Raw genomic sequence first — 13075 nt, 5'->3', positions numbered from 1 at the left:
CATAAAAATAGCTTTTCTGGGAGATAAGGAAATAGGTACCTTGAGCTAGAAAAAAAATAAATTAAGAAGGTCAATACGCAGGTAGCAGCTGTGTGTAGAAGATGGGTATTGTAACTGCTCTATTTGGCCATGAAGACTCTGGAGGGAGGAGAAAGGCACAGAAATAAAATGTTTTGTATGCCCTGCATTCTCTCACAGTTGAGAGAGTTGTTTGGCTTCAGTAAACAATGATGCAAGTGTATACTTTACAAAAGAAGAAGAGAGGGAGGGAGAGAGAGAGAAGAAAGTGTGACCTAAAAGCTTCCCCAGGCTGGGAAGAGTAGGGAAAGATGGGTTAAGAGTTGGACATGCAGGATCATTGGAATGTTTTGGATAAACCAATTCTCAACCATCCTAATAATGCAAAGGGAAACTTGTGAAAATACAAAGCTGTTAAATGTCATTAATTGAATCATCTTAGTGCTGGCTACCACCAGATGCTTGACAAACTGAACGCTGTAAATCACTTTTCTGCCTGCTGTTGACAACCAAATCCAGGGTCAGTATTTGCCCTTTGTTGCCTCTGATAATTGCTGACTTGAGCTCAAACCCCTGATTGATTTCACATTCTGAAGTGAAGAGCAAAAAAGGCCTTTATAAAATAAAGCCACTGAGTATTATGCAGATGTTGCTCTGCAAATATATCAGAACAGTTTTGTCTGATTAGCAGTCGGCAATCCCTAGCCTATGACATGAGCAAAATCATTTGTTCTTTTCACACATGAAAGCATGGCAGCTAATCCTCTTCATATTTCTAAATTCAGAGAACGAAAACAAGCTGAGCTAGGGTCTTACCAGAAAAGCTATAAGATCATTCCTGTTTTACCAAACTCGGATAATTGTTAAGTTTTACAGATGCGGGGCTTCTCTTTCCTTCATGGGCTCTCTTCTCCTCCCACCACCCCACCTTATTCTTGTGTGCTCCCCAAGCTGTTTTCCACCATCAGGTGAACAATAATACAAGTCATCGTGGGCCAAATGTGAGAGTGAAGGCTACCAGACGTAAATTTGCATCTGTGAAAGAGAGAGAATTTGATAGAGTAGAATAATTTAGGTTGGGAAGAACCACTGAAGGTCATCTGGTCCAACTCCTGCATAGGGCCAGCTTAGATGAGAAACTGATGATAACAGGAAAAAAGTGGTAGTATAGAAACAAAACTATTCAACTGGAGACACACTTGTGTCTTAGTCCTAATTTATCTAACTTCAGATACTTATCTCCTTATCTCCTGTCACACAGTAACAAATCTAGTCCCATCTACTCATTCTCTGTTACCACTGTTGGATAGTACAAAGTATATCAAATGTTTTTAAAATAATTTGACCGCTGCTCTCAGCAATGTAGACAGTCTTATCACATAGTTCACTCGTGTCTTGGGTTTGTTGATCAGAAATTGGGGCCAGCAGTGTGGCTTTTTAGTTTGGAAATAATATTTCTTTTATGTCAGTTCAGTGGACTTGGGGAATCCTTTGTGAGCTCCTGTCAGTACCTGGGATACGAAGAGATGAACAACGCCCTGCAAGGCTTTTCAGAGCCTCCAATACATACAGGTTTTTCCAATTGCTGGCAGATACAGTGGTATGAAAAAGAGATACACCCTGTAGACATGATAAATGTAGCACTGGATATATCACGAAAGAGGAGATCTGGAATAGCAAGACCATTATTCCCATCTGCCTAGGTTTCAAATTAGTATTTCTATAAAGCTGTCTTTTACCCTGGACCAGAGTGAGTGAGGTCAACAAGTCAGATCTTACTTTACTGGGTGATCCAAGATCTGCAGTATAATGTCATTAAAACAATAGAAGTCTTCTTCCCAAAGAGATTTTATTCAGAGCACATAGGGGATTGCCACAAAAAAAAAAATATATCTGTGGTTCAGTACTTCCATATGGTCAGTACGAAGGGTTTCATTTGGTTCATGGCACTGAGTTTAAGGCAATAACTTTATTTTCACAAGGTTAGAATGTCATTGTCCAGACTGAGCGCCTTCTCAAGCTAATGTGTTTTTTATCCATTTGAGCAGACTGCTCAGTAGCTGTTTCTAACAATAGAATTTTATCAGGAAAAGTTGGGAGCTTGCTTTTAATAATCTTGTGGTTTACTTCTGATTTAGATAGATGACTGTCATTATTACTGAAGTAAGAACACTTATGTCTCAATTCACTCTGGAAGAGTATCAAAACTGGGTCCTTATGAGCAATGAATAGCATCCTTAGGAAAGAGCAGTTACAGCTCTTGTGGTGAGGCAGCCAGCCATCTTTATATAATTTTTTACTTGCAGAGAGGTTCACTCTGTTAAGCAGGAAAAGTGCTTTGTTTTTATAGAAGTCTTTCCTATGCCCTAGTGCTCATAATATCCCTTCCATTATTCCATAAAATGTATTGTATTTGGATGTCTGTGCTTAAAGAATGTTGTGTTTTCATGCTGTAAAGACACATTGTTGTGAAAATCCATTGTAATAGAACTGTAGACTTTTAACGTGAAGAAGATTCAGCAATCTGTCACTACTTAGTTAAGTGTATTTGTTCATGTTAAAAAAAAAATTATCCACAGCAGTAATTGAGCAGGTAGATGAAGAGAAGCTTCTGGATAGAGATAGAAACTGCCAGCTTAAGTCTTTGGCCTGTTAACTAGAGTTTACCACCCTCTGCAGAAGGAAAAGCTTGAGTTTTTTCCTCTGAATGTGTGACAACCCACAATTTAGGGAAGATTTGAGTTATTCTGGCTGTGAAAGTGGCCACAATTGCAGAGCAGTTCCCTCTTAGCAGCAACTGACAGGTCTGGTTATGCCTCCTAGCTGCAGGACTGAAATACTTGGTCTGATAGATTTGAGAGACTTCCTGTTGAAAGAAGGGAATAAATACTCTTTGCTTTTGATTAATGTTATCAACGTCATTGGTCATTACTAAACTATTTCAGAATAAGCAATATATTCACCTGGCAGAGTTTCTGCGTGTTGCTACTAGGTTAATTTTTCTCATCAGGTAGATAAAATATTCTTTATGAGTTTGAGGCTTTTAGTTTAAATTCTCATATTTTGCTCTGGTTTTTGTTACAGCTGCAGCTGGGAAGGGTGACTCGGGTTCAGAAGCACCGGAAGATCCTGAGGGCAGCAAGAGACTTGGCACTAGATACCCTTATAATTGAGTATCGAGGGAAGGTTATGTTACGACAGCAATTCGAGGTCAATGGGCATTTCTTCAAAAAGTAAGAGTACTATGAAGTGATTAGTATGAGAGCATCATGGCACAGAGAGGCTAGTGTCTCTATGGGATAATGCATACTTACAGGGTCTTTGTCAGCTGTGCCATCCATAGAAATGTAAAATCAAATATACAACCTCAGCTTGATGCTCTGCTTATGGACCAAACCCCTCTGAAGTAGATCTGTTAAAATGTGATGATGGAAGTGCATAAGCATCCAGAGCAATAGGGCTGATGGAAGTGCCACTTCCAATGAAGTGAGGGTTACCTGTTATAAGTGCCATGGGAACTGGGTACTTTAGGATTGAGACGTTCTGTTACTTCTCCAGGCCATATCCCTTTGTGCTGTTCTACTCCAAGTTCAATGGCGTTGAAATGTGTGTTGATGCCCGCACCTTTGGTAATGATGCCAGGTTCATCAGGCGTTCCTGCACTCCAAATGCAGAGGTAAATTCTCTCTTCACCATCACTGTAATTGCAAATACATGTTGTACGCAAGCTCAGTGCATTCTCTTTTTATGAATATTCAAACTTAAAATGCAGTAAATGGGGTAAATTCTCTGCATCTCTTCCTTGCTTGATGCTTTATACTTGGAAGATGAGAAAGTTTGGGAACATGAGGCTTTTTCTTTGGAAGGAAAAGGTTTCTTTCATGGCTTTCCTTTGGCTGCAGAATGATGGGGTAAGCAGGTGGTAGTGTAAGTAAGAGGAAAAGCATGGGATGAGACAAGAGCAGTGAAGCAGGCTTTTCCCTATGGACAATTAGGGATAATTATTCATGGAATAGATAAGAGCTGCTTTGCAGAAGGAGGCTTCCCTCTTGGAAGTAAGAAGAGCAACTTGTGGAGATGTTAGTTTCTTTCTACTTTGTTTAACAAGGTTCGTCATGTGATTGCTGATGGGATGATCCACCTGTGCATCTATGCTGTTGCCACCATTGCCAAGGACACAGAGGTTACCATCGCCTTTGACTATGAGTACAACATCTGGTGAGTCCTTCACCTCGCCCAGGAGCTCTCCACTGCCCTCCTGGACTGGACATCTTCCTCCAGCCCTTTCCTCGCATTCTACATTTTGCTCCGTTTTCTACTGAATTGCATTTTCCGGCTATTCTGTCCAGTTCTGCTGGCATATTCTACAATAGAGGCCATAAGGTAGCCTGCTGTCCTTGCTTTGGCACGTGGTGAGATGTTTAGTAGGAGATGCATTGAATGTCTCTGTACAAGGTTTGAGAAATGAAGAGTGACACAAATTATGTTTGTGTTTTGGAGCAGCAACTATAAAGTGGACTGTGCGTGTCACAAGGGGAACCGGAATTGCCCTGTGCAGAAACGTAGCCCAAATGCTGCAGAACACCTACCTCCACCTGTTTTAGGCACACTGATTGGGGCAGAAACACGCCGGCGAAAAGCTCGTCGAAAGGAATTAGAAATGGAACAGCAGGGCATTGCATCAGATGAGAACAGCAGTCAACAAACGGAGGAAGTTCCTGAGGTACCTGCAGCAGTCAGTGACAATGAGGTAAAACCCTCGACACTTTTATGTATATTTTTATCATTCAGTGGTGTGCAATCTGATCCAGTGCAGCACTGGGATCTTCAGAACAGAAACTGCAGGAGGCCTTTTTTAAACCTGTACCACCTTAGATTACTATAGGAATCTTGATAACTTTAAAACAGTACCAGATTTTGTTGACATGCTAAGTCTGGGCTTCTCTTTCAGGTGGCAGAGAAGGAGGAGACACGAGGGGAGAAAGAAGAACCTGTAGATGAGCAGGGAGTCTTGGTCCACAGCCGACGGGCAAGTACTTTTCTCAGTCTGGGTATTATCTCCCTTAGGACTTGCTTCATGCGGTGACCAACAGGTCCAAAATAACCAACGAGTTGGTTATCTCACTTCTTCCAATGCTAATTCCAACTGTCAGTGGTCTTCAATACTTTGATTTTTTAAAAAAACAAGCCAAACCAACACATAACCCAGAAAGCACCCAGGCTGACTCCACATCACAGGATTTATGTTAGGGTGCTGCAGATTAGAAGGTATATGACAGATTTATTTCCTGTTTGAAAGGTTTAACTGTTATTTTCAGAGCTATTCTATAGTCTAAAACATACCATTAACGAGATGGCACCAGATTCAAAAAAGGTAATTGTGCCCCCTTAATGTTCCTGCTGCCCTTCCTTATTGCCGGTACAAGAATTTATGGAGCCATATAGAAACAGAACAGTTTGGGTTGGAAGGGACCTTTAAAGGTCATCTAGTCCAACCCCCCTTGCAGTGAGCAGGGATTATCTTCAACTAGATCATATGATGAACCAGAAACTGATTTTTGTTAAAACTTGACAGGTTTTGCGGGTTAGGTTTGTTAACATGTATCTGTTCCCTGTATGGCCTCATAAACATGTTGCCGTGTCAGAAAAAGATAGGATCAATTGGCAAATGTTAATGAGGGGTAGACCACCAGCAGCACTGTTGCCACAAGTCAACAAAAATTGCTTTGTTATTTGTTACGAAATTCCTTAGTGCTCCCAAATTGTTGTTGTCTTAATCAGTCTTCATGATTGAATTATTTCTTAGTGCTCTTGGACCTTTGATAACACAGTTGCTTCTCAGCCTCCTTCTGTACTGAGGAGAGCTGGTTTGTGGGGGTTTTTTTTCTTGTGCTTCTTATGGCACCTGAGATTGCTCCCTGGATTGGAATGTTTTATGCATGTGAATGGAGCTGTTCTGGCTTTACTTAATTCATTAATTAAAAAAAAAAAAACCTCAAAAAAATTAAAAAAAAAAAAAACCAAAACAGCTAACACACCACACACACCCAAACAAACAAAACCTAAGGAATTAAAAAAGAAAAAGCGCTCCCATCCTTTTACCAACAAATGTTGGAGCTAGGAGTTCCCTCTTTTTCATTTATTCACTAAATACTGTAATCACCTGTCTTCCTCTAATACACTTCCATGTGTAAATTTCCTGAGAATGCTTTAAATATTAAAATAGTGCAGCAAGTCGCAGTGCCAAGGGCCATCCAGTGAAGAGATCATTGGATTATCTCATGGATTTTTTAGAACAGGCAAGATAAAGCAGTCAGTTTCTATTGAAATTTGAAGAAGAGCAGTCATCCCTCACGCTGGCCTTAAGCTTGGAGGGAAGAACCTGTTTTAATGCAGGGAAGCTGATCTCTGCCTGGGACAGTATAGTTCAAGATGACTAACTGAAGTGTTAGTTTCCCATGAGCCTGTAAGCCTCGTTCCTGTAGGTTGTACCAGTTAATCTCCTTTAATGAGATTCAGTTTTCTATACTTGGCACCAGGTAAATACCTGTATCTGTAGTTGTCCCAGTCTCTGATTTCTTTGGTGTGCACTGAATATTTTTGAATGGAAAACTGTAAAGGCAAGGCTGCTGTGATTGCGTACTGCTGTGTGCTTTAAGGTACTTTCTCCTCCCTGACAAGTCTCAGAAGGCACTTGACCCTACTTCTTAAAATTCATTTGATTCAGCTTGGTTTTTGCCAGTCACTGCAACATTATTGTAGTGGCCCTTTTACATGCGTAATTACCAGTTATTTCTTGACCCAGCTAGGTGATAAGATTTCTTGTCCTATCTGTTTACCTAATAAATACCTTTGTTTTGCTTCTCTGTTCTCTCACATTCTGTTTTTCTTATCCACGATGTAAGCTGCTTAGACAGGAGCTTTTATTTTTGAGCTGGGTGATCTCCTGACATCAGGGAAGGAATGAATCTGGATCATTTTAGTCAGTTTGTGTGGTGTTACACTTGCTGCAAATTACTGATTCACTTCTGTTGCCTCTGGGTTCTATTTGCTTCTAATGTTTGGTCATTAGCGAGAAGCTCTATTTGTTTCCAAGTCGTCTCTTCACTCTATTTATTCTTTCTTATTGTTTTTAGTTCTTCAAAATTATGCATTTCCTTGTGGCTACTTTATAAATATAACTCAGTAGTATCTAAGTGGTCCTATTTAAGAACAAAGTCTGGTTCTTCTGGTTACTCTATGAACACATGATTATGTTGTTATTCTGGGAAATGTGCCATGCTGAAAAATGCAAATATCTGAGAAGAACTGCTTCTCTCTGTCCCCTTTCTGGCAGTTGTTCTCCTTCCTGTGCTGCATCCCATATCTGTTCTTGCCTCCTCCTCTTTATGTGCATAATTTGCAGTGCTGACTTAAGTTTACTGTTGTGTTCTAGTCCCGGGAAGACAGGAAGGTAGAAGCCATCATGCACATGTTTGAAAACCTGGAAAAGAGAAAGAGGAGACGAGAGCAACCATCAGATCGTAACAGCACTGATGCTGAAATCAACATCAATTCTGAAGCTCCTGAGCTGGACGAAATAAAAACAGAGACTCCTGAAACTGAAGATGGAAGTTCAGCACTGAGTGCTGCTGTTTCAAATGTTTCTAACAGTAACAGCAGTACTGGGGTGAACACACGACGGTCTTCACAAGTAGTGGTAAGACGAAGATAGGACTTTTTAATAGCTTATACCAAGCTCAGATGGAGGTTTCAGTCTGGGTGTAGGAAGACTGCTATTGGGTCTCTCCAAGTCTTCTGTTTTCTGGGCTGAACAAGCCCAGCTCCTTCACTGAGTGGGCCCCTTCTGTAGTGGTGTGAGCTTAAGTTGGATTCATAACTGCAGTGACTGAGGAATTCTTTTGCTTTTTTCTTTGGATTTTTGGCCAGGTCTGCTATGGATGCATGTGTTCCTATTACATGGCAGGGCCCAGATACTTGCCTGGAATGATACATGTCAGCTCAGATCAGGAGTAAGAGCAATTACCTTGAGACAAGTGACAAGTTTCATGCTTCCGCTTTCTTCCTTAAGACCATTGTTCTGGTTGACCCCTTTAAGAATATCGCAGACAAAATGATAATGTGCCGGTAGAAGGGTCCCCAAAGCCATCTTATGAGCCAATACAAACAGTTCAACCAGATTTTATGAGTCAAGTAGTGTCATTAAATAAATCTCAATCCTTGATGCTGTATGCAGAGGAAAGGAATGCTGTTTAAAGGTGCTTGGACTAATGACAGTTTGTGTTGTAGGATGCTGTCCCCGAAAAAACAGTTACTAAGCCAGCTCCAGCAAAACCCTCCAGGCCCCGACCAAAAAGTCGCTTCTCTCGATACCGGACCAGTTCAGCACAAAGACTGAGAAGACAGAAACAAGCTAGTTCCCAGCAGGCTGAACTCGCACAGGCTGTCCCAGAGGAAGGAAGCACTGCCAGCTTGGTAACCACAACGGATGTCAGCAGTGTAGAAGGTCCAGGAGAAGGCAGACAGTTGACGGGATCTGACCCAACTGCTGTCCTGGCTGCGGGATCTCAGTCTAATCGAGCTGCAATAAAATACCCCAAAACTAAAAAGGTATACTTGATTGAGCGTTCAAACTGGAGAGGGGAAAAAAAGGGTTTGTGTGTCCTTTGGGGAAAACTTGGCTCAGGGGAAACAGTTCTTCAAAATAGTTGGAATTACGTGACTTTATATTGACTGTGTTATTTGTTCTATAGTGGCTAAGAGCCCTCATCATGGTTCAGAGTCTGGCTGCTCAGCCCTGTACACAAAAAGATCAGAAAAAGAAATTGGGTGATCTCTTCAGCAAGTCTACATAGACCTTAGATGCTGACAGAGTGGTACAGGTACAGTGGGAAGGGTCTCGCGTTTGAGTACGGCAGAGAGTCTAAAAAGAGTCAAGTTAAACAGCTCTGTGTGTGCAGGGAGAAAACTGCTTCCAGCTTGAGGGGCTCTGGGAGAGAAGGGTTAGAGGGGCTTGGCGACATAAGGAATTGGGTAACGGAGGCTGAGCCCTGGGTGAAGGAATCAAAAAGCAGGTGTTTCAGTACTGCCGTGGAGGGCAATGAGAGGCTTGGGAGGTGGCTGGCACAAAGGCCCTGAGGACAACAAGCTGTGTTCCTGCAGGGGAACAAGGTACTAATAGAAGGATGGGGAGAGCTGATGTGTTTGGATTGATACGCAGTAAGCTAGAAAAAGATTCTGGCAGCAGCCTGCAAAAGTAGTTGGTACAACTCTGATGGGGTAGCTGGCATTTAAAAACTAGATGCTTATAGTTTGGAAAAAGAGTATTAGCTTTTGGGCCCAAAAGAAAGGACATTAATTAGAAAAGGTTGGATGCATATGATCTCAAGAAGTTTTCTGTGTATTGCCAATGACTTAGGAGCAAGGAGAAAAAGCCTGTTAACCAAGAAAGTTACCCTAAATCAAGCAGCAGAAAGGTATAGTGAGACTTCTTTGAATAAACAACAAAACCACCTTGAAATAAGCAGGGTGTTGCATCTTGTGAAGGATATTAAACCAGAAGTTCTCTTCTGTATACCAGCAAGAGAATGAAGAGAAAAAAGTGGAGCCATTATGTAGTAAAGATTAGTTGGAATTTAAAAACAAATTTAGGATGGTAAAAACATGTTTGATGTGGGAATCAATGGCAGTACCTTTTTGGGCATAAATTAATACATTTAGGCTTGCAGCTAGAAACTAGTTTTGAACACGGTGACCAAGTTTTGGAAGAACGTTCTAATGAGATTAACGGAGCGTAAAATCAAGCTATTTTTGTAAAACTGGATTGCCTGTCGTTCTGCCTGCAACAGATGAGAGTTGGGTTTGATGCAGGAAGTCCTGGCTGTTTACCTTCCCGTTGAGGAGGAAGGAGATTTTAGCGTGTGGGCTGACCTGAGCATTGCTTCCCCATACGCCTTTGTGCCATGTTACCTTTCTTCACCTATTCTAGTTGCGTTGACATGTGTGTTTTCTCCTTCAGTATCTTGTTACCGAATGGCTGAACGACAAGGCAGAAAAGCAGGAGTGCCCTATTGAATGCCCTCTGCGCATTACTACAGACCCAACAGTTTTGGCAACTACTCTAAATATGTTGCCAGGTCTCATCCACTCCCCACTAATTTGTACCACACCTAAACACTACATCCGTTTTGGTTCACCTTTCAACCCTGAGAGACGTCGAAGGCCCTTTCTGTTGGATGGAATTTACAGCTCCTGTAAAAAGGTATTTTTGCTCATGTCTTACCTTAGAAGTGTAGAATGATTAGACCTTTGAGATCATCAGGTCCAACTGTTAACCCAGGACTGCCAAACCGTCACTCAACCATGATGCTAAGCACTGCATCTATGCATTTTTTAAACGCCTCCAGGGATGGTGATTCCACCACCTCCCTGGGCAGCCTGTTCCAGTGCTTGACCACCTTTCAGTGGAGGAGCTTTTCCTAACATCCAGTCTAAACCTTCAGGAGCTATACAGTCATCAAGCTTTTACTGGCACCCTTGTAAAGTTGCTGTGTTGTTTTTGAGCCTATTTGCATGTATTCCTGCTGAGCTGGCCTCACCTGGTGTGTCCATGCAGTTTGCAGACAATGACTGCTGACCCTCTGCTATTGGGGTTCAGTCTTCATCCTTGCCTTTTCCCATGGTCGAATTACTGTTCTGTGACTCTCCTCTTAGAAACATGTGCTTCCAAGTCTGCAGTGGCTGTTTATTGTCCAGCAAATGCAATTCAAGGAGTTTTAATTGTTGCTCTTAGAATGTTTTATGTTACTACTTTCACAGAGGATGTATTAGCATTGTGGGGATAGGACAGTGTTGCAAAAGACCTCAAGTCAAGATCCATTGTCTTTGGAAAGCCTTTGTTTAGCAAAGCTTTGAGTTTGCCTGTTCACAAGAGCAAGCCCACAGCTCTTTGGTTTGGGATCATAGACTTGTCTATCCACATAGATACTTGTGGCCATGCAGGAAGCCTGAACTGAGCCCAGCTGAGGACTTCATTCCTCCAGAGATCGTACATGGCTAGTAAATGCTGGCATTTACCCATCTCCAGGGAAACAGTAGTCCGTGTTAGTTTGTTCAGTCAGATTTCTGTCAGAACCCATCTTGCCTGTCACCTGTCAGCTTTGCTCAGAGGCTTTTCCAGTTTCTTTGTGATTACCCGAGAACAATTTTATGGAAATCTGTTCTGATCTTCCAGTCTTGGCAGCTTTCCAAGTCAAGTACCATGTCCTGTTTCTTTGCTTTCTTTTGAGGGAGTTTTTCCAGAGAGAAGCTTTGGACTTTACTGCTTCCACCTTCAGCCAATTTGTTGTCGTGCACTAACAGGCACCCACAAAAAGAAGCCAAGGTCTCTTTTGGGTATTTCCTTTGTAGATAAAGCTCTTGAGAGTTCGTATTTACTCATATGAACAAGCCTATGTTTGTTTCCATGTCCCTGGGCAAAGTGCTCATGCATCTTTAAGCTGAAAACTGCAAGGTTGAAACTGGTTTTTTGAACCTTAACAGTGTCTTTGAGCCTCTTTAAGAGTTATTCCAAGTTCTCTGCTTGGTGCATTTGCTGTACAACTAGCCAGCAAGCTCACAGTTGAGTGAAAACTGTTGTCATGGAACAAGTCTTCCAATCTCTTGCTACATTTGGTTGTTTTCTAGTCATATGGTAATTCTCACTACTGGAGAGGGAATTGACTAGTCTCACTATGGATAACTTCTGTCTGGTCTACATCTGAATCTGAGTGTTCAAAACTGGACATTGTGTTGCACCTGGGGCATTTTCAAAGCAGAAAGTTGCTCTGTCTTGTAGTCTATGCCCATTTTGTGCGTCCCGGTATGATTGAGTTTTCTTTGATAGGTTGATTTAGACTTGCATTCAGTTCATGATTTACTGTGTGTGTTAGAACAACCCATTAGTTTTCTAGTCTGTAATTTTAGAAGTGATTGTTTCTGGCTTTATATGGTACTTTGTTCTAGTGTGTGCTGAGCTGTGTCCTGTTTTTCCCAATCCACTTCCCAATTTAGCCAGAAAATCTTGAATACTGTCTTCTAGCATGTTCTTGTTTGCCCCAGGTTGGCTTCATCTGAAAACTTAAGTAAACTTAAGTAAACTGTTCCATTATCTAAATAATTAATAAAATACTGAAAGCTTCTGTGTCCAGAACAGATGTTGCAGGAAGTAATTTTTTATGTTTCTATTTTTTGAAAATAAATAATAGATAACTAGTAAGGAGTTTCACCCACTTTGTAGGAATTCCCCAGCTTTTTCATGGCAAATGATTGGTAACATTCGGTGGTTTTATCACTGACAGTTTGGAGAGGTAGAAAAAGCCTGCTTCTCATGTTCAGGAATATTTAGAAGGAAGACATCCTTCTCAGTCACCTGAGGTCTAGAAATGGTCCAGAACTTGATGACATTGTTCTCTCAAGACCTGATCTTTCTGTCCTGTCTGTTTCTGACTACTCAGTCAGGAAGGTTGATTTATAAAGGCTGTTGAAATAAATCATGTATTTTCTTGGAATGTCATCAGGCCTCTTCCTTAAACTACTGAGGACTGTGCCAAAAAACCTCAGCTGATGATCTCAGTTTGCATCCGAAGCATGCCAATGTCTGAACCTCGCAAGGAAACCGAACTGTTTAACCTGCTCACGTTAATCACACACGGTACAGTGACTTGGCTGTTGGATCAGATGCTGCATTTGAGGTAGCAGTGCTCCAGACTGTCTGGCACTTCTCACTTTTCCTGGTGGCTGCCGCAGAATCCATTGATTTTATATTTGAACGGAGAAGAAGCGTCTGCTATATGGTAGTGAAGGCCATCAAAACAGATCCTATCACCTGCTCTTCATCCTCACATTGAAGTTTTTCACTTTGAGGATTTGTTGCCACTGAGTTTCTGATGTACTTTCATTGATACCCTTGAGGAATCATAAGACATATACGTGTATCTCTAATAGGATACATATTGCTGGCATGCAGATGAACTGTAGATTACTGAAAGGTAAATTTAGGATTTTACCTAAAGGGAGA

General features: G+C 41.5%; 1 protein-coding gene across 2 annotated transcripts in view; it reads left to right on the top strand.

Annotated features, from left to right (window-relative positions):
* Window positions 1-13075, top strand: part of SETD5 (SET domain containing 5) — a 66109-nt gene that overhangs the window by 37063 nt on the left and 15971 nt on the right. For both annotated transcript variants that reach the window (XR_008821260.1, XM_056334783.1), the window contains exons 9-16: window positions 3103-3251; window positions 3577-3694; window positions 4127-4236; window positions 4522-4768; window positions 4970-5047; window positions 7454-7717; window positions 8308-8628; window positions 10037-10279. Coding sequence is in view for 1 of the 2 variants with exons in the window: in XM_056334783.1 (XP_056190758.1) it covers window positions 3103-3251; window positions 3577-3694; window positions 4127-4236; window positions 4522-4768; window positions 4970-5047; window positions 7454-7717; window positions 8308-8628; window positions 10037-10279 (1530 nt within the window). In the remaining variant the exon portion in view is untranslated. The remainder of the gene's footprint in view (window positions 1-3102; window positions 3252-3576; window positions 3695-4126; window positions 4237-4521; window positions 4769-4969; window positions 5048-7453; window positions 7718-8307; window positions 8629-10036; window positions 10280-13075) is intronic.

Source organism: Falco biarmicus, chromosome 4 (assembly GCF_023638135.1).
Source record: "Falco biarmicus isolate bFalBia1 chromosome 4, bFalBia1.pri, whole genome shotgun sequence".
In the NCBI taxonomy this organism is placed as follows: domain Eukaryota; kingdom Metazoa; phylum Chordata; class Aves; order Falconiformes; family Falconidae; genus Falco; species Falco biarmicus.
Note: the sequence above shows the minus strand (reverse complement) of the source record. Positions and strands in the feature narration are given on the sequence as shown.